General features: G+C 40.9%; 2 protein-coding genes across 21 annotated transcripts in view; one reads left to right on the forward strand and one right to left on the reverse strand.

The window, feature by feature from the left end:
* Positions 1–18,725, forward strand: part of KLHL32 (kelch like family member 32) — a 247,313-nt gene that overhangs the window by 193,965 nt on the left and 34,623 nt on the right. For 8 of the 20 annotated variants that reach the window (XM_073336803.1, XM_073336810.1, XM_073336802.1 and 5 more), the window contains 2 exons: positions 242–336; positions 5,302–6,559. In XM_073336803.1, coding sequence (XP_073192904.1) covers positions 242–336; positions 5,302–5,463 — 257 coding nt within the window. In that variant the 3' untranslated portion in view covers positions 5,464–6,559. Of the gene's footprint in view, positions 1–241; positions 337–5,285; positions 6,560–9,110; positions 9,452–14,257; positions 14,372–14,726; positions 14,880–17,400; positions 17,549–18,725 lie in introns of those variants that run through there. The other 12 variants (XM_073336813.1, XM_073336818.1, XM_073336815.1 and 9 more) reach the window with 6 other exon arrangements.
* MMS22L (MMS22 like, DNA repair protein) overlaps positions 16,274–18,725 on the reverse strand; it is a 151,157-nt gene continuing 148,705 nt past the window's right edge. Inside the window, exon 25 of the mRNA XM_073336800.1 lies at positions 16,274–18,209. Within this exon, the coding sequence (XP_073192901.1) occupies positions 18,128–18,209 (82 nt within the window). The 3' untranslated portion in view covers positions 16,274–18,127. The remainder of the gene's footprint in view (positions 18,210–18,725) is intronic.

Genomic DNA, 18,725 nt, shown 5'->3' on the forward strand with positions numbered 1-18,725 from the left:
CCTGGCTTGCAGTGTGTGGTTTTTGGCATCATCTCTGTCCTTCAGGATAGCACTCAAATTGCATTCCTGGGGATAGTACATGATAAGCCCTTCTCTCCACTTTAACTGCCAGGAATTGGTAGTTCTGAAACTGTCATGTTACAGCAAATCTATGTGTATCTCATGAACAAAATCTCTAACTTTTGATGCTAACAGAGTTAATTAAAAGATGCAAGTGCTTTTGATTTCCTTTTTGCTTTAGGTCAGAATGAATCTGGCGTTGCTGTCCACAATGGAAGAATATATTTAGTTGGCGGCTATTCTATTTGGACAAATGAGCCTTTGGCATGTATCCAGGTGAGAGATTTAGGTTCTTTTGAAGTCTCTTCAAATGTTTCTGCAAGGGTCCTTTTTGCATAGCTGTTATCAAAAAGCAAAATTTATTTGAAGTGGCGAGAGAAAGAGATTAGGGATGATTCTTATGCAGTCACTGAATCTCTAAAACATACCTGGGAAATGTTGTGGATATTAACAGATTTCCAGGTTAGCAATTAGATTTAATACTTCTGCATAACATTTTCTGGGACTATAGATTGGGCAATTCCTCTCTTGACAAGATTTGGGTAAAAAAAAAAGCACTTGCATATTACCAGGTGCCATGACACTTAAAGTGTCTAAATGGAGGGGGAATGTCCTATTAATTTTTCAGCCCTCTCATTTTCTATAAAGAGGCCAGAAATAACCAGTAATTGATCTAGGTCAAAATTTGGGCTGGAACACTGCAACCTGCCTTAGTTGTGCATGTGTTCATTACTTTCGAGCATGTTTTAAAATTCCGCTGAGAGCTTTGCCTTTGGTACTAGGTTCTCCAGTAAAGTCTTCTGCTGCTCTAGAGTCCATCATAACAGCAACTGCCCTCTTGATCCTTGGCCTTTCATAGATCCCCAAAGCTGTAAATAACCTGTGAAAGTGGGATTATAGAATCACAGAAATATAGGGCTGGAAGGAACCTCAGGACGTCATCTAGGCAGGACCAAGTATACCTAGACCATCCCAGACAGGTGTTTGTATAAACTGTTCTTAAAAACCTCCAGTGATGGAGATCCCATCTCTTTTGGAAGCCTATTCCAGTACTTAACTATCCTTATAGTTAGAAAGCTTTCCTAATATCTAACCGAAATTGCCCTTGCTCCAGATTAAGCCTATTACTTCTTGTCCCACCTTCAGTGGACATGGGGACACTGATCACCATCCTCTTTATAACAGCCCGTAATGCATTTGAAACTTATTATCAGGACCCTCTGTCTTCTTTCCTCAAAACTAAACATGCCCAGTTATTCTAAACCTTTTGTCATTTGTTGCTCTCCTCTTGACTCTCCAAATTGTCCACATCTTTTCTAAAATGTGGCACCCAGAACTGGACACAGTACTCCAGCTGAGGCCTCACCAGTGCTGAGCAGACCAGGATGGTTACTTTCCATGTCTTACACAATATGCCTCGTGTCATACTACTCTCCTGTTAATACATCCCGGAATGACTGCATCACATTGTTGGCTCATCCAATAACTCCCAGATCCTTTTTTAGAAATATTACTGCTTAGCCAGTTATTCCCCCTTTGTATTTCATTTGATTTTTCCTTCTTAAGTGTAGTACTTTGAACTCCCCTTTATTGAATTTCATCTTGTTGATTTCGGACCAATTATCCAATTTATAAAGATCACTTTGAATTCTAATACTGTCTGCCAACCCTCCCAGCTTGGTGTTATCCACAAATTTTATAAGTGTACTCTCCATTCAAGTAATTTATGAAAATATTAAATAGTACCACACCCAGGACAGGCCTCTGTGGGACTCCGCTAAATACATCCTCACAGTTTGACAGTGAAGCATTGTTAATTACTCTTTTAGTACGTTCTTTCTACCAGTTTTGCACCCACCTTATAGTAATTTCATCTAGACCACAATTCTCTACTTATGAGAATGTCAGGTGGAACTGTGTCAAAATCAAAATACATGATGTCTACAACATCCTGGCCCCTGGGCCAATAACCCTGTCAAAGAAGGAAAGTAGATTGGACCGGCAAAATTTGTTCTTCACAAATCCATGTTGGCCATTACTTATCACCTTATTATCCTCTAGATGCTTACAAATTAATAGTTTATTCCAGTATCTTTCTGGGTAGTGAAGTTAGGCCAACTGGTCTGTAATTCTTTGAGTCCTCTTTGTTCCTTTTTTTTAAAGTTTGGTGCTATGTTTGCCCTTCTCCAGTCCTCTGGGACCTCACTTGTCCTCTACACGTTCTTAAAGATAATCGCTAACCATTCGTTCGGCTAGTTCCTTATGTACCTAAGGGTGATTTTTGTCAAGATCTGTTGAAGTGAATACATCAAACTTATCAAAATATTCTTCAACCTGTTCTTTCCCTATTTTGGCTTGTATTCCTTTCACCTTGTTGATTTTAATTGTGTTGAGTATTCAGTCACCATTATCTTTTAAGAAAGACTGAAACTAAACAGATATTAAACACCTCCACCTTCTTGAGGTCATCTGTTAATAGTTCTCCTATGCTAAGTAGTGGAACTACATTTCCTTCAACCTTTCTCTTGCTCTTATGTATTTATAGAACCTCTTCTTATTGCCTTTGATGTCCTGTGCTAGGTGTAACATATTTTGTTTCTTAGCCTTTCTGATTTTGTCCCTACATGCTTGTGCTATTGTTTTGGACTGATCCTTAGCAATTTGTCACTGTTTCCACTTTTTGTAGGATTCCTTTTTAATCTGCAGATCATTAAAGAGCTCTTGAGGGAGCCGTATCAGCATCTTACTATTCTCCCTATCTTTCCTTCTCCTCAGAATAGTTTGCTGCTGCACCTTTAATATTGTCTCTGAGAAACTGCCAGTTCTCCTAAACAACTTGTTCCCTTACATTTTCTTCACATATATTTCCCTATGTTTTAAGTTTGGTGGAGTCCAATATCTTTATTCTGCTGCTCCCACTCCTTCCTTTCCCTATAATCATTAAATCTGTAATTGCACGATTACTTCCATCCAAATTGCCTTCCACCTTCAGATTTGCCTCAATTCCTCCCTGTTACAGAGTAACAGCCGGGTTAGTCTGTATTCGCAAAAAGAAAAGGAGTACTTGTGGCACCTTAGAGACTAACCAATTTATTTGAGCATGAGCTTTCGTGAGCTACATGCATCCGATGAAGTGAGCTGTAGCTCACGAAAGCTCATGCTCAAATAAATTGGTTAGTCTCTAAGGTGCCACAAGTACTCCTTTCCTCCCTGTTACTCACCTTGTTATTTTCTCCATCTTCAGAAACAATACTGTCCCTAATACATTTGAAGAACTTATTGGACATTTTGTTTTGCCATACTACTTTTCCAATAGATGGCTGGATAGTTAAAATCCCACATTACTACTAAGTCTTGTTTTGGATATTTATGTTATTTTTACTAGAAATTCCTTATCTACCTCTTCCTGACAGTAGACTCCTACATGATGTTGCCCCTGGTTTCCCACATATACTTTTATCTTCACCCAGAGACATTCAGCTGGTCTGCCAGTCACCTCCTTCTGGATCTCAGAACAAGTGTATATATTCTTAATGTATAATGCAACACCTCCTCCCTTTTTCCCCTGCCTGTCCTTTGTGAACAAGCTGTAACCCTCAGTATTCTAGTCACGTGATTTATCCCACCAAGTTTCAGTGATGCCATTAAGATGTAATTTCTTATGTACTAATACTGCCAGGTCTTCCCCATATTCCTTGTATTTGTGTATAGACATCTAAAATGTTGAGCAGTTCCCCCACTGTTTTCTCCCTTGTTGCTTCTATGACCCTAATGTAATTTTCTATTCCCCGACATCTAGTAAGGTCATTTTCACACACTGTCTCTCTCTCTCTTTCTCACTTAGAGCCCTGTGTGGATACAAATTTATATCTGCGGATATAAATTGGCCTCCACGGAACCGCAGGGCTCTCCCGGGAACCACAGCAGCGAAAGGAGCAGAACGTGGGGCCGCCGCTCCTAGGAGCCAGCGCCTCACGCCGGCAGCTCCTCTGGCACAGCTGTACTGCCCCCAGTCCTGCCCACTGGGGTAGGCACCAGGCTCATCAGCAGCTGTCCCTGATCACGCTCTTGTGTTCAAGCAGTGTGCACAGTTGCGTGGAAGGGATGGGGGCAGAGCTGGGGGCAGGGCTGGGCTGCGGGCAGTATAGCTGTGCTGGAAGAGCTGCCAGCACTGGCTCCTGGGAGTGGCAGCCCCAAGTTCCACTGCTTTCTCAGCTGTGGTTCCCAGGAGAGCCTGTGGTTCCACGGATACTGATTTATAGCTGCAGATATCCACATACATGGATATAAATTTGTATCCGCACAGGGCTCTGTATATACTTACCTCTGGGCTTTAGGTGACTTATTTTCATTTTTCTGAGTGATGCAGTGCCCCAGTTGTAGAAACATCAGTGATGACAAGTTGAGTGGGGTAACATAATTTACTTGGTCAATTGTAAATGGAAAATTAATTCACAATGGCTTGGATAGGAACACTGTACAGTGCACAAAATGTAACAAACAGCACAATATCAAATTGGGAAACGTACTAACAAACACACTTGTTTATAATCTGTGGGACCTTTTGAGTACTATTTCATCTCTGTTTAAATACTACTTGATGGGAAGTGAAAATGCATTTTGGGTCCTGCTTTTGCGTGGACGTTTCCCCACATCACAGAACCATCTCAGAACTGGCAGTCTGCCCAAGAGAGACTCGGGCCTAGAAGAAAAAAATATAACAAATGAGAAAGTGCTTTGGCAGAGCTGTAAGTGTTGACTACATATGCTCTCAGTTGCTGGCACGCTGCCTAGCTTTAACCAGCACTATAAGCCCTTCTATTTTCAAATTCAGCATGCTGTTCCCTCTTTCTGAAGAAAAGCACTTTTCTCTGGATGCCTTCATTTACTCTGTCATTCAGCTGGCCCTGAGTTCCCTTGCTCGTCTAAATACCAGTTTGATAAATGATTCATATTTCGTAGTAATGGTTTAGTGTTTCAGTGCAGAGTTCTACATGTGCAACCATGCAAGTGTAGAGCTAGTAAGTGGGATCAAATTTTACCATTTGCTATTAAGTGACGGCTAGGATAAGATTTGGGTGATATGGACATTAATACAGCACTTGATCCCTAAATAAAAGCCATTGGGCTGAAACTGCATTTCCTTGGGATTAATAAGTGTATACAATATGTGCCAGCAAATTTGTTGCCTATTTCTTCTGTGATCCTTGAAATATTATTTTCAGCATTTTGGTCCTGCAGGTGCTGGATATTAGCAAGGAAGGGAAAGAAGAAGTATTCTACGGGCCTACACTTCCTTTTGCTTCTAATGGAATAGCAGCATGCTTCCTTCCAGCTCCCTATTTCACATGCCCGAACCTCCAGACTTTACAAGTGCCTCACCACAGGATTGGCACTATGTGAGAAAAAGAATGCACCATCCATAAAAGCAAATGGGGGGGAAAGCGCTGCATACAGCAATTTCACATTTGGATCAATTAAGCATGAAATGCTGCTTTATCTTCTACACATTTGTCTTAAAGTCAAATAACAATAGGCAAAAAAATGAACATTTTTTTCACTAAAGGCTCACACCTCAGTCTGCAATTTCTCTCTGGCCCAAATTAGGAACATACACTTCATACCAACCCATTTGCCATTTTCTCTGGGTGACAACTTATTACCTGCCTCTATTTAAATTCTTTATGCATCTTTGAAAGGCATTCTGAGTGCACCCAGCATCCTGCCGGCCCTGTTGTTCCTTGGGGTCTGCACATTAAATGGATGGCAGTGGCCCTGTTCAAAGACAATATAATACAATGTTTATAAGCTTAACAAGGACAATATTCTATTATGCTAAATTATTCAACTTCCTAGGTACCTGTGGCAAAAAGGATAAATGCATTGACCTTCAGTTCCCAACTTCTTCACCACTGAAGTTTCTCATTTAAGAAAACTTTATTGGAAATTTAGATAGCGTGAAGCATAATAAAGTAAAAAAAACACCAAACCTCTTTCCTCTTTAAATTTATTATGGGCATCTACCAAGAAACTGATTTTTTGCATCTCATCCGAATACAGAATACACTGAGGTTTCAGTGGCTATTACTGTACAACAGTGTACTGAACCTACTTGTCGAAGAAATTGATATACAAAATTATCTTTATTTACCAAGGTCTACTTTTAAATGTTATCTTCTATCAGATGATCAATCCTTCCTGATACCGGCAATCTTTTAATGATTGGAAATAACCTCTTTACTATATAATTAAAATGCACCATTTACTTCATATTTTTAGTAGCCAGTTTGTAAAGGGTTACCATATTTAGAATTCTCAATGAACAGTCTCATTTTGTCCAACATATGGTACCACAAATCACTGGCTTCCAGAGGCTAAATCGGTGTATAATAAAGTTTATATAAATTGAAAGAATAAATAAAATATTGTGTCTCCCTGCAATACTCCAGGTGTCTGTACAATTTATAATAATAAAACCAAACCATTATATTCTGGTTTTCTCTGGCTATTGTGACCCCCTGCCCTTTTTTTTTTTTTGATGTTTTTGCCATTTATTTGCATATATGTGACAACATGGGTGTTCAGAAATATTAACCAAGAAGAATACTATTAAACCTCTCGGTTGATGACCTACGGCCGCAATGTATTTCTCTGATCTATGTACTTATAGGTCCCACACCACCATAATATTTGAACAGATCTCAGAACATAGAATTCCCGTTGCTATTCATGGTAATTTCAAGTCCAGAATAGAATCAAGGAATACCCAGTGCATTTTTGGAGAGGAGCATTTTGCTCTTAGTCCGATGAGAGCTGTTACTGGGTCAAATAAATTTGATCGTACAGATGGTAACTCTTTTCAGGGCTACTGTTAGTGATAAAAGGAAGTTCTACTTATCCCATCTGATTCTTCTTCTTGGAGTTGTCCTTAGGAAACTTCACCTTTTCAATGTGTCAGCATAGATTTTGTATCAAAAATTGTTTTATCAATTGTCCTAGACAACTTAAAGGTAGACAGGGTCGAAGAGATCTAACTGCATATTTGTCACTGGGAATGATTATCTGAGCACTGACAATACTTTCTTTCCATGAAGACTCAGCTGTGAAGTTTAGATCAAGATATTTTTCCCCCCTAACTGCATGGCTCATGGGTCTCGAAGGTGTCTGAATTTTTTATTTTGCTTTTCTCTGGTCTCCTGCAGACCAGCATCCAGAGGCATTTCTTAGTTTCTCCATACAGAACAGGAATTCTTGAAAGTAATCTCCCTACATAGTGTATGGGGTCTATGCCTTGCTTTGTAGTTGGAATTTCCAGGACTGAGTTGTTTGTATTTTCCAGCAGCATCGTTTTATTCTCTTGGGAGCGTGGTCTAAGTGATGGGAGCAGGGGTCTGAGAGGCCCCCAGCTTCTGATACTGGTTCTGCATATGAATGAGTCATCAACTTCTAGTCTGATTTCCCCCATCTAGAAAAGGTGTATATAATACTACCCATTTCACTGGTGTTGGGAGAACTTACTGAAGTTTGTAAAGCACTGAGACAGACAAAAGTTCCCAGGATATTTTCTGCATTTACACATCTTGTTTTGGTATTTTAATTTCTGTAAACCCCAGTCCACTCACCAGTCCCCCATATGGTCAGCTAGCCACAGCTGTGAAGTTATAGTTAAAAGGTTTCTTTCAGAAGAACAGAAGATTACCATTTTTTTAACTGCCCGTTTACCCATGGCAGCAGGCTGCGTAGAAAGTTTCTAGAACTTGGAGTGGCATTAGTTTCCTTATGCAAAGCTGCATGTGCCATACAGTTCAAGGACCGACAGACAGGAGAGTATATGGCAAGAAAAAGTTATCATATTTGCTCTGGTCTTTCAACACTTTTACTGCTCTGGTTGTAATCATCAATTGTCTATCCTGGTGAATAGCAGTTTTAAACAGCTGTGCAACTGCATTACATTAGTCTTAGAGTTCCAGAGCCAGAGAACATAGCCCATGCTTCAATTAGTGTCAGGATTCTGCTCCAGCAATCACAGACATCTTTCATGTTGACCACTTACCTTTATAGAATCATAGAATATCAGGGTTGGAAGGGACCTCAGGAGGTCATCTAGTCCAACCCCCTGCTCAAAGCAGGACCAATCCCCAAACTAAACCATCCCAGCCAGGGCTTTGTCAAGCCTGACCTTAAAAACCTCTAAGGAAGGAGATTCCACCACCTCCCTAGGTAACACATTCCAGTGCTTCACCACCCTCCTAGTGAAAAAGTTTTTCTTAATATCCAAACTAAACCTCCCCCATTGCAACTTGAGACCATTACTCCTCGTTCTGTCATCTGCTACCACTGAGAACAGTCTAGATCCATCCTCTTTGAAACCCCCTTTCAGGTAGTTGAAAGCAGCTATCAAATCCCCCCTCATTCTTCTCTTCTGCAGACTAAATAATCCCAGTTCCCTCAGCCTCTCCTCATAAATCATGTCCTCTAGCCCCCTATACCTTCTGCATACTGTGCTATTTGCAGCTTCAGTTATAGAACATGCAGATTTACACCTGACTCCAAAAGGGAGGAGGAATTCTACTTTTCAGTGCCTAAAGTTAGGGAGTGCCATTTATCTTTTGCCAAGTGAGAAATTATGCAAAGAGGTGCTCCCTGGTGCCAGCGTGGTATACTGTCCTCTAGGCAGGAATGGGGGTGAGCAGGTGATGGTTTCGAGAAGGCAGCTTTGACTAGCAACTGGAGTTCTGTAGGAGTCCTGCTGGCGGAGGCTATGCAGTGGATGCAATTGAATCAGCACATCCCCAACTAGCGCTACCCATTTCTGAGGCTGGATGGGCTGCAGGCTCCTTGGTGTGGGTGCCTTCCATAGGCCCAGTCTCTACAGAGACTTCAGTGGTGTGAAATTTACCAAATCTTCTGCCAACGCAAATCTTGGAGTGAGTCAAACCCAGCATCCGTTCCTGCCAAGTCACCAGTTTTGACCCTGCGGTCCAATAGAAGATATGTCCAACTGCTATTTTTTGACAGAGCCTTAAGTTGTCACTTTATTTTTGGACCAGAAAAGGAAAAGAATGTTTTCCACATGGCCAGTCTACTCTATGAGTGAAAGAAGAAGAGAAGAAAACAGTGGGAAAGCTGATGGTAACATAATTCGCTTGGGCTTCCAACTGGAGAAAAGAGTGTGGAGTAATGGACAAGATCTCAAGCAATAACTCACTCATGCCTCTTCACCAGCTTAATAAGGGGAAATAGCGGTAAGACTGAATAATTCAGTAGTGGGGCTATACATTGTTGGGATACAGGCCATGTGGGTACTGCTCATTTTCTTATTTTTATTGACTAAATCTGCTAGCATCTGGAAATAGATCTTTGAGTCACAAGATCTTGAGCTGTAATGAATCATCCAATACTTATATCCTGTGGTCTATATTTTAGGTCACACCCATAAAGAGTAATATTTACTTTTTATATAGTGCATTTTGTCCCAAAGGATATGGAGGTGTCTTATCAGTTGTACATTTAGGCACCACATCACCAGTGACTGAAATTCAGCCATCTCGTGTGGCTTATCTGATGATTCCTGAGCATAGTGCTAAGACACTGGTTTGACACAGATGAAAGAACACTGATAACATCAACTTCACTTTCTACAGCATCTTCATTTTCCCTTGAGCATTTCACATCCAAGCACTGACCAAAGAAATATTGAGATGTTGTGGCCCAGTTGTCAGTATCAAGAAAATTTTGTAGAATATGTTTTTTAAAATCCCAGTATATCTATTGTATGCTGTATATTCATGATTTATTCACTTTCAGGTAGAGTACCTGGACCTGAGATAGAATTACAAAAGTTTGTACTGTTTTGCCTTGAGGTTTGCCTAGGGTTCTTTTTTTTCCCCTACCCATATAGAAATTTAGTACATCAGTTGCAGGATCAGGAAGAAAGAGATAATTGAACATGCACACAAGCAGAAACAACTTAGGCAGAATGTGGAACAAGTGTGAAAAAAGGCAGCATCTGTTTACTGAAAATTAAAATGTAGAATAAATGAAGAGGGCAAGTTTACAATACTTTCTCTGCAGTCAAGAGTTTGCAGGGAAGGAAGACTTGGCAGGCAGTTTAAGAATGTAGATTATGTAAAGGGATATCATCATTTTGTTTCTGGGAAAATTACTTAGAATTTTTTCAAAATAATTTTTGAAAGAAAAGGAGAGAATATCAGCATTCAAGGGTATTTTCAGTAGAGGTTAATTGTTATAATGCAACGCTACAGCAGCTTTTCTATAATGCTCAAAAAAATTATATATAAGAAATCAAGATACCTTCTGCAGGAGCACTGCTTGTCTAAGGGTATGTCTCCACTACGAAATTAGGTCGAATTTATAGAAGTCTACTTTTTAGAAAGCGATTTTATACAGTCGATTGTGTGTGTCCCCACTAAGCACATTAAGTCGGCGGAGTGCCGAGGCTAGTGTCGACTTTCGGAGCATTGCACTGTGGGTAGCTATCCCACAGTTCCTGTAGTCTCCGCCACCCATTGGAATTCTGAGTTGTGCTCCCAATGCCTGATGGGGCAAAACCATTGTCGTGGTGGTTTTGGGTACATATCAGTGGCCCCTCCCTCCCTGGAAGCAACGATAGCAATCGTTTCGTGCCTTTTTTCCGTGCAGGCGCCATACTGCTTTCAACAGACGGTGCAGTAGGACTGCAAACCATCGTCATTGAACAACTGCTTCTGCTGCCACTCTGCTCTCCTGGTGCCATGAATCCACTTCACAGGTCCTCTCGTCATTCTTTATAAATATCTATTCTCCACCGCTTCTGCTGCAATTCTGCTCTCCTGCTCGTCTCGCCATACCACGGCAAGCGTGCAGCCCGCTCAGCTCAGTTTACTGACACCGCCGCTGTTGTGTCCTGGTGCTGCTGGCAGCAGATGGTGCAGTAGGTCTGCAAAACTCTGCTGTCCTGCTCTCCTGGTGGTCTAGCAGGTCCTCTATATGACAGTCGTCATCCGCTGCAACTCCGCTCTCCTGGTGCCATGAATCCACCTTGCAGGTCCTCTCGTCGTTCTTTATAAATATCTATTCTCCACTGCTTCCGCTGCAACTCTGCTCTCCTGCTCTTGTCTCACCATACCACGGCAAGCATGCAGCCTGCTCAGCTGACGGTGCAGTAGGTCTGCAAAACTGGTCATCCAAACACCGCTTCCCCTGCAACTCTGCTCTCCTACAGACACCATATTACGGCAAGCATGGAGCCCGCTCAGATCACCGCAGCAGTTATGAGCACTGTAAACACCTTACACATTATCATGCAGTATATGCAGAACCAGAACCCACAAAAGCAGGCGAGGAGGCGATGGCAGTGCGGTGACAAGAGTGATGAGGACATGGACATAGACTTCTCTCAAAGCACGGGCCCTGGCAATTTGGACATCATGGTGATAATGGGGCAGGTTCATGCCGTGGAATGCCAATTCTGGGCCTGGAAAACAAGTACAGACTGGTGGGACCGCATAGTCTTGCAGGTCTGGGACGATTCCCAGTGGCTGCAAAACTTTCGCATGCGTAAGGGCACTTCCATGGAACTTTGTGACTTGCTTTCCCCTGCCCTGAAGCGCAAGAATACCAAGATGAGAGCAGCTCTCACAGTTCACAAGCGAGTGTCAATAGCCCTCTGGAAGCTTGCAATGCCAGACAGCTATTGGTCAGTTGGGAATCAATTTGGAGTGGGCAAATCTACTGTGGGGGCTGCTGTGATGCAAGTAGCCAATGCAGTCAAAGATCTGCTGATGTTTTCGGGTTAACGTTAAGCACAAACCCAACTAAACCACCACCCTCCCGCCACACACACCCAATTCTCTGGGATGATCGCTTCCCCCCACCACGTGGCTAACAGCGGGGATAATTTCTTTTCAGCCACAGGCAAACAGCCCAGCAGGTACGGCCACCTCTGAATATCCCCTTAATAAATTCCCCTATTTCAACCAGGTGACCATGAACGATATCACTCTCCTGAGGCTAACACAGAGGGATGAAGAACAGATGTTGCTTGAATGCCAGCAAACACCGGGACCATACACTGCAATGCTTTCTTATGCAATGATTCCAGACTACGTGCTACTGGCCTGGTGTGGTAAAGTGTCCTGCCATGGAGGACGCAATAAGGCTGCCCTCCCCAGAAACCTTTTGCAAAGGCTTTGGGAGTACCTCCAGGAGAGCTTCATTGAGATGTCCCTGGAGGATTTCTGCTCCATCCCCAGACACGTTAACAGACTTTTCCAGTAGATGTACTGGCCGCGAATGCATCCCAAGTATTCAGGGCAAATTAATCATTAAACACGCTTGCTTTTCAACCGTGTATTATATTTACAAAGGTACACTCACAAGAGGTGCCTTCTCCGCCTTCAAGGTCCGGGAGCATGGGTTGGGAGGGTACTGTCTCCAGGGTGATAAACAGTTCCTGGCTGTCGGGGAAAATGGTTTCGCTGCTTCCCTATCTTCAACCTCCTCCTCCCCAAAATCCTCATCCCTGTTGTGTGAGACTCCCTTGCAGGAGTCAACATACAGGGGTGTGGTAGTTGTAGGGGTACCCCCTAGAATTGCATACAGCTCATCATAGAAGCGGCATGTCTGGGGGTCTGACCCCTAGCAGGCGTTTGCCTCTTTGGTTTTTTGGTAGGCTTGCCTGAGCTCCTTAAGTTTCATGTGGCACTGCTGTGGGTACCTGTTATAGGCTCTGTTCTTCATGCCCTTGGAGATTTTTTTCAAATATTTTGGCATTTTGTCTTTTGGAACAGAGTTCTGATAGCACAGATTCGTCTCCCCATATATCGATCAGATACAGTACCTCCCATCTGGTCCATGCTGGAGCTCTTTTGCGATTCTGGGACTCCATGGTCACCCCTGCTGATGAGATCTGCATGGTCAACTCTGCCGATCAGCTTGCTGCGCTGGCCAAACAGGAAATGAAATTCAAAAGTTCATGGGGCTTTTCCTGTCTACCTGGCCAGTGCATCCAAGTTGAGAGCGCTGTCCAGAGCGGTCACAATGGAGCACTCTGGGATTGCTTCCGGAGGCCAATACCGTTGAATAGCATCCAAACTACCCCAAATTCGACCCGGCGATGTCAATTTCAGCGTTAATCCCCTCCTCAGGGAGTACAGAAATTGATTTTCAGAGCCCATTAAGTCAACAAAAATGGCTTCGTCATGTGGACGGGTGCAGGGTTAAATTGATCTAACGCTGCTAAATTCGACCTAAATTCATAGTGTAGACCTGGGCTAAGGCATAATTTAGCAACATCACACTGCCTATACGAAATGGAAGTTGCATCATCTCCATTTTTCTCTCCTATAATTCCTTAGTGAATTTAAGTTGCTTGTATATTTTTTAATGTATTGAATGTTTGCCCTTCAACCAATTTCTGACCATTTTCTGATAAAATAAATATGTACCTTTAAGACATATCTGTATAAATAATATCAACTGTGAAATATAAGCCTAGAGTATGGAAGTCTAATTTGCCAGACTAGCTGTGCCAGGTTTTGATGTTGCTCGCAGAATTCATCACGTGGACTAAAATGATAATTTTATATTAACCTTTTTACCAAAACAGACACAAGAGGGAAATCAATTTACAACTGATAAATATGGGGTATTCGGTTGGTACTAGGATAACTTACTTATACAGTAATGTCCTGTTCAAATGTAAGAGGCAAACACTTCCAGGAACTACACTGTAGGGCTTAATAAGTTGGTCTAGAAAATGTAGTGAATTTTGGCCCCAATCCTGTAACCCCTTTGAGGTGGGCAAAGTCCTGTACCTGTAACAAGACCACATAGATCAAGATACAGAATGAGGGTCTTTTAGTTAACAGTTGCTTTTCATCTGTGTAGTGGCAGACCACCACCTTCAAAAGATTTTGTTTTGTAAGTAGCTCAAAGAAGTGTTTTGAGACAAAACTTACTTCCTAACCATATTTTTGTTTTAGAATACTTCTGTGTATTCTAAAACAAACAATCTAACTCTGCTATGACATGTTGACACCGCACTGGGTTTTTATCGTCAGTGTATTTTTGTAACCATTTCTAACAGAAGGGCTGATTACATCACATTTTAAATACAGAAGCAGCTAAAAATAATTCAGATAAATTAGGATGAAATGTAGTGCCTAAAAAACCTCCCAACATATCTAATTTTCAGAAGCTACAGAAGAGGGAAAAAGACGACTGCAGTAATGCCTATTATCAATTTCTTGAGGGAAATATCACAATTCCATTTAAATGGACAGTTATGGAAGTTTTCATAAATGACGAGGTAAGTAGTGTATGTTACTGGAAGCTCATGTTCTGTATAATTACACAAAAGACTGTACAGATCTTTATTCTTTGCATGTGTGCACTGCCTTAGTCCATCATAAAAAGGTAAAATTTGCTATCTTATGAGCTATTTCATCTTAGGAAATGCCCCCTCGCTTCATTTTTTGTTAGTGAAAATGGAAGCGAGGCATAATTTAATACATCTTGTTCTTGCTTTCCAATAACAATACAAAAATGTTAAATTCTTACAAACTAGATGTACATTTCCATGGTAATAATGCAAGTTAGTGTGAATTTTTAACAATGCCTTTTTCCTTTCCTTTTCTTTTTTTTCTTTTCTTTTTTTTTTTAAGAGAATCATGTTAGGGTTCAAAAAGAAAAAGAAAAGGAAAAAAAAGGAATCTGCAGTTTGGCAGGCGTGTTGGAGAGTTGTTCTATACCAAAGTATGTTGGATCAGAGGAGATCAGTATCCTGAATTCTGTAATAGAGGAAATATATAACAAAGGTATTTTATTTTTATCCAGTTACCAGTGCTGTGTGTCTCAGTGTGGAAAGCCTTCCTCATACACACACAGTAACAGTACTGAAGCAGATAGAGTAAAAGAAAGATGTATAAATGAGGCTTTTGTTACACTGACAGCAGCCCTCCTGCTGCCTTTTTTTATGAGGGTGGGGGAGAGAGAAATGACATTTAATGAGCCAGTGTAGTAGTTTTGAAAACTTTTTAACAGAAATTTAATATTTGGTCAAAATACCATTGAATACTGCTATCATGTGATTACAATCATCACTGTAGGGATGATGGTGAATAATGTCATAAATGTCTTAGAAAGTCAACAGCTCATATATTCATAAAGTGAGCTGGACAAAGCATATGCATATAAGTCTTGTTGAATTCCATTAGCAATCCTAGCTACAGTCTTATTCGCTGGGTTTTCCTCTTGATTATGGAAATAAGTCACAAATGCTATAAAACGCCTAAGCCTAAGAGCAATATTACTTTAACAATGTACTACAAAACATGGAGACCATTTCTGCTGTTATGTTTTTTGAAGTGGCACTGCTCCATTACGATACTAATGAGGATCCCACAGGGGAAACCTGTAAAGGGCCAAATCGCAAGGATGGAGCAAAGCTGGCATAAAAGGACTTAGTACTCAATTTTAAAATATTGCAGGGCTGAACAGAATCTACAATCCCTTGCAGGCAGGATGCCTGAAGAGCTGGGTAAAACTCCTGCTACCATAAATGGGGAGGAGACACAAATGTGGCCCGTTGCTCCCCTTGCATGGGGTTTTGGCTCAGCTGATCCACAAATGAACAGATCAATTGGGCAGATCCAGGCCAGGCCACCCCAAAATCACTCTTGCTCTGCAGCTAGCTGCAGAGACTCTCTTGAGATCTTCTCCAGGGAACAATCTCCACCTGGTCTGGGGTCTCCTCTGCAAATGGCCCCACGTACAACTGATCGGCAGGTTTTGGCCCTTCCGCAGGTGCACAGTGTGGCTGCAGTAGCTTATAAATTAATGGTTTATTTAAAATTATTTAAAATGAAAACTGATGTTTAAAAGGAAGTGTAAAAGGGTTAAATATACTTTGTATACACACATGCAATATTCAGTACCTTAAAGGCTCTTTACGGCTACAGCTTATAACAGACATACACAATAGATGGCTGGTTTCAGACTTAAAATATATTGAAGGAAAATTAAAGTAATTCAGCAGCCTTTTTGCTAGTGAAATATTTGGATGGAATGTTTTGAGGTATACTAGACAAGCCACCCCACCCCATAATACTCTGCAAAAGCCTTGCTCTCTTTATTATCAAGACTATCAGTCGCAGCTGCCCCCATCCACACCAAATAATTAAACTACACCAGATTGCCTGCTTGGCAGTAGTTGAGTGATATCATGCAAAATGCTTTATTTCTGTTTGCATGAACTTTTTGACAGAGAAGAACAATAATTTCCAAACTGTTTAAATTAGTGTCTCATGCACCAAGAGCTATGTCACATTTTCATAAAGCATTGTTGCTTTTTTAGAAACTTTACAGACAGTATCAACTCTACTTTTAAAAACCTCACTGAACACATCATTAAATAATTTGTTACAATACCTATTCTTTAAAAGTCAAAGGGCTTACTTTCAGGAAGTAATACTACAGTCAGACATCTGTTCTGCTACCTACTGTGTGATAAAACTCAGATTTCAAAGGCAACTCTATTAATCTCATTTGGAGAGTTTTCTTAAAGAAAAAAAAAAAAAAGCTTTTTAGAAGCACAAGCCTCTTGAGATGAATAAGACTCCTTCCAGGTGCAGAAGCTTATAACACAAGTTCAATAAGTCACTTTCATAATGAAAAGAACCTCCATGTTCTGCACTATTAAGTAGCCTAAAGAGGCTTTTAGTTACTACTTTATCTGATGCAACAATAGCTGATTTAAGGAAAAGATTATCTGTTTCTACTTGATAGGAGCACTGTAACAAAACAGATGCTGCTCCAAACAAGATTTTAGGGACATTTCTGAAGCTGTAGTTGTTAGACACAAAAATAGTCTCTCCTCCTCCCCCATTAACTCTGTAAAGTTAAGGCCGAGTAACTTTAAAAGTAGATAACCAATTCAATGATGTTGCCAGAAGGTGCACACACATACTACTTCCATGCCACAGGACTAAATCTTAGGAACCCATGTTAATGAGTCAAGTGAAAGATGTGAATTCTACAGAATCTTAAATAACTTTTCTCTGAACAGAATTAAAGTTTAGGAACCTTTATGATGGACTAGAGAAAGGATCAAGAGATTATCAAGGACACAGTGAGAGGTTTGAGAAATCCATCTAGCCAGGCTAATCCAACGTTAAACACAGTCTGAACTAACTAGAAGAACTGATTTCAAAATCTTTAAGTGCATCAGCCTTCTCACTCTCTCCCTTTATCCTTCGTCTCAGTTAAACTAGCTAATGAAATTCACACCAAATTTTGTAGATTTTACTAGATTTGTAATTTAGTTCATTTTAAATCCAGGATAAGAGGAAGACTAGGAAATTAACACTTCAGTCAGAATGGGAGATCTTCTTGATATTCAGGAACCTGAGACTTGTCCTGCATGGAGGGAAGAAGCAACAGAGATGAGGAATCTGAGAGACCCGAAAGGTTTCAATACAAGAGCAAGGTTAGGATGCCTGTCTCTATTCTGTTCAACACATACACAGGCCTTTCTATTAACGTAAGATAGCTTAACCCTGACCCAGCTTTCGGTGAAGAGGTTGCATTCACTAAGCTCAGTATACTTACAGGAAGTGCCTTTGTGTGCTCCGTATAAAAGCCTGCTGCCTGACCCCCAGAGTTCTACACAGCACACTTATTTCTGAGCTACAAAACACTTTCCCATTAGAAATTAAAATTTTGTTCAAAACACACTGAACGTCAGTGGGACTTGTGCTAAATCACTTCAGCTCTACTGAAAATCCCACACATTGTCTTGTGAATTTTAGATGGATATTTCTAATATTTAATGAATTTGCAGTATCTTTCAGTCATCAACTGAAAGACAAAAAATTTGAATTACTCTTCATATTTGACAATAGTCAAATGCTACCAATGCTATTGGAAAAACAGCTTAACTTTTAAAAAGCATTAAATAGATTCTATTTGTAAAGATAAACAACTTTGATAGTGCATTACAGTAACAGTACAGGCAGTAAGAGTGTGCACATATTTCAGGGGGAAAGAATTAATCACCAATACATTGTTAACTTGTCTCATTTTCCAGTTTTAGTATCTCATTTTGACCAGCTGCTGTAAGGTGAGATAACAGTCTTTTGTAGGCTTCTCTGTTAAAAACAAAAGCATATAATATGTCAGTTAAACAATTTCATAGGACTTAAGAGTAAAAAAATGCACAGTTTTCATGCAAGCTTTTCACGTAAAGTAAGGTAAGACCAGAACTTTTTCCTTCCTCACTTCTGCAATTGCTTGGCTTACTATGAATTTTTAGCAAAGTTTGGCTGAGGGGCAAACAAGGATCGAATGGCACATAAGAGCGGCCATACTGGGTCAGACCAATGGTCCATGTAGCCCAGTATCCTGTCTTCCGACAGTGGCCAATGCCAGGTGCTTCAGAGGGAATGAACACAACAGATAATCAAGTGATTAATCATCCCCTGTTGCCCATTCCTAGCAAACAGAGGCTAGGGACACCATCCCTGCCCATCCTGGCTAATAGCCATTGATGGACCTATCCTTCATTCAGTTATCTAGTTCTTTTTTGAACCCTGTTATAGTCTTCGCCTTCACAACATCCTCTGGCAAAGAGTTCCACAGGTTGACTGTGCGTTGTGTGAAGAAAT

Source organism: Lepidochelys kempii, chromosome 3 (assembly GCF_965140265.1).
Source record: "Lepidochelys kempii isolate rLepKem1 chromosome 3, rLepKem1.hap2, whole genome shotgun sequence".
NCBI classification, from domain to species: Eukaryota; Metazoa; Chordata; order Testudines; family Cheloniidae; genus Lepidochelys; species Lepidochelys kempii.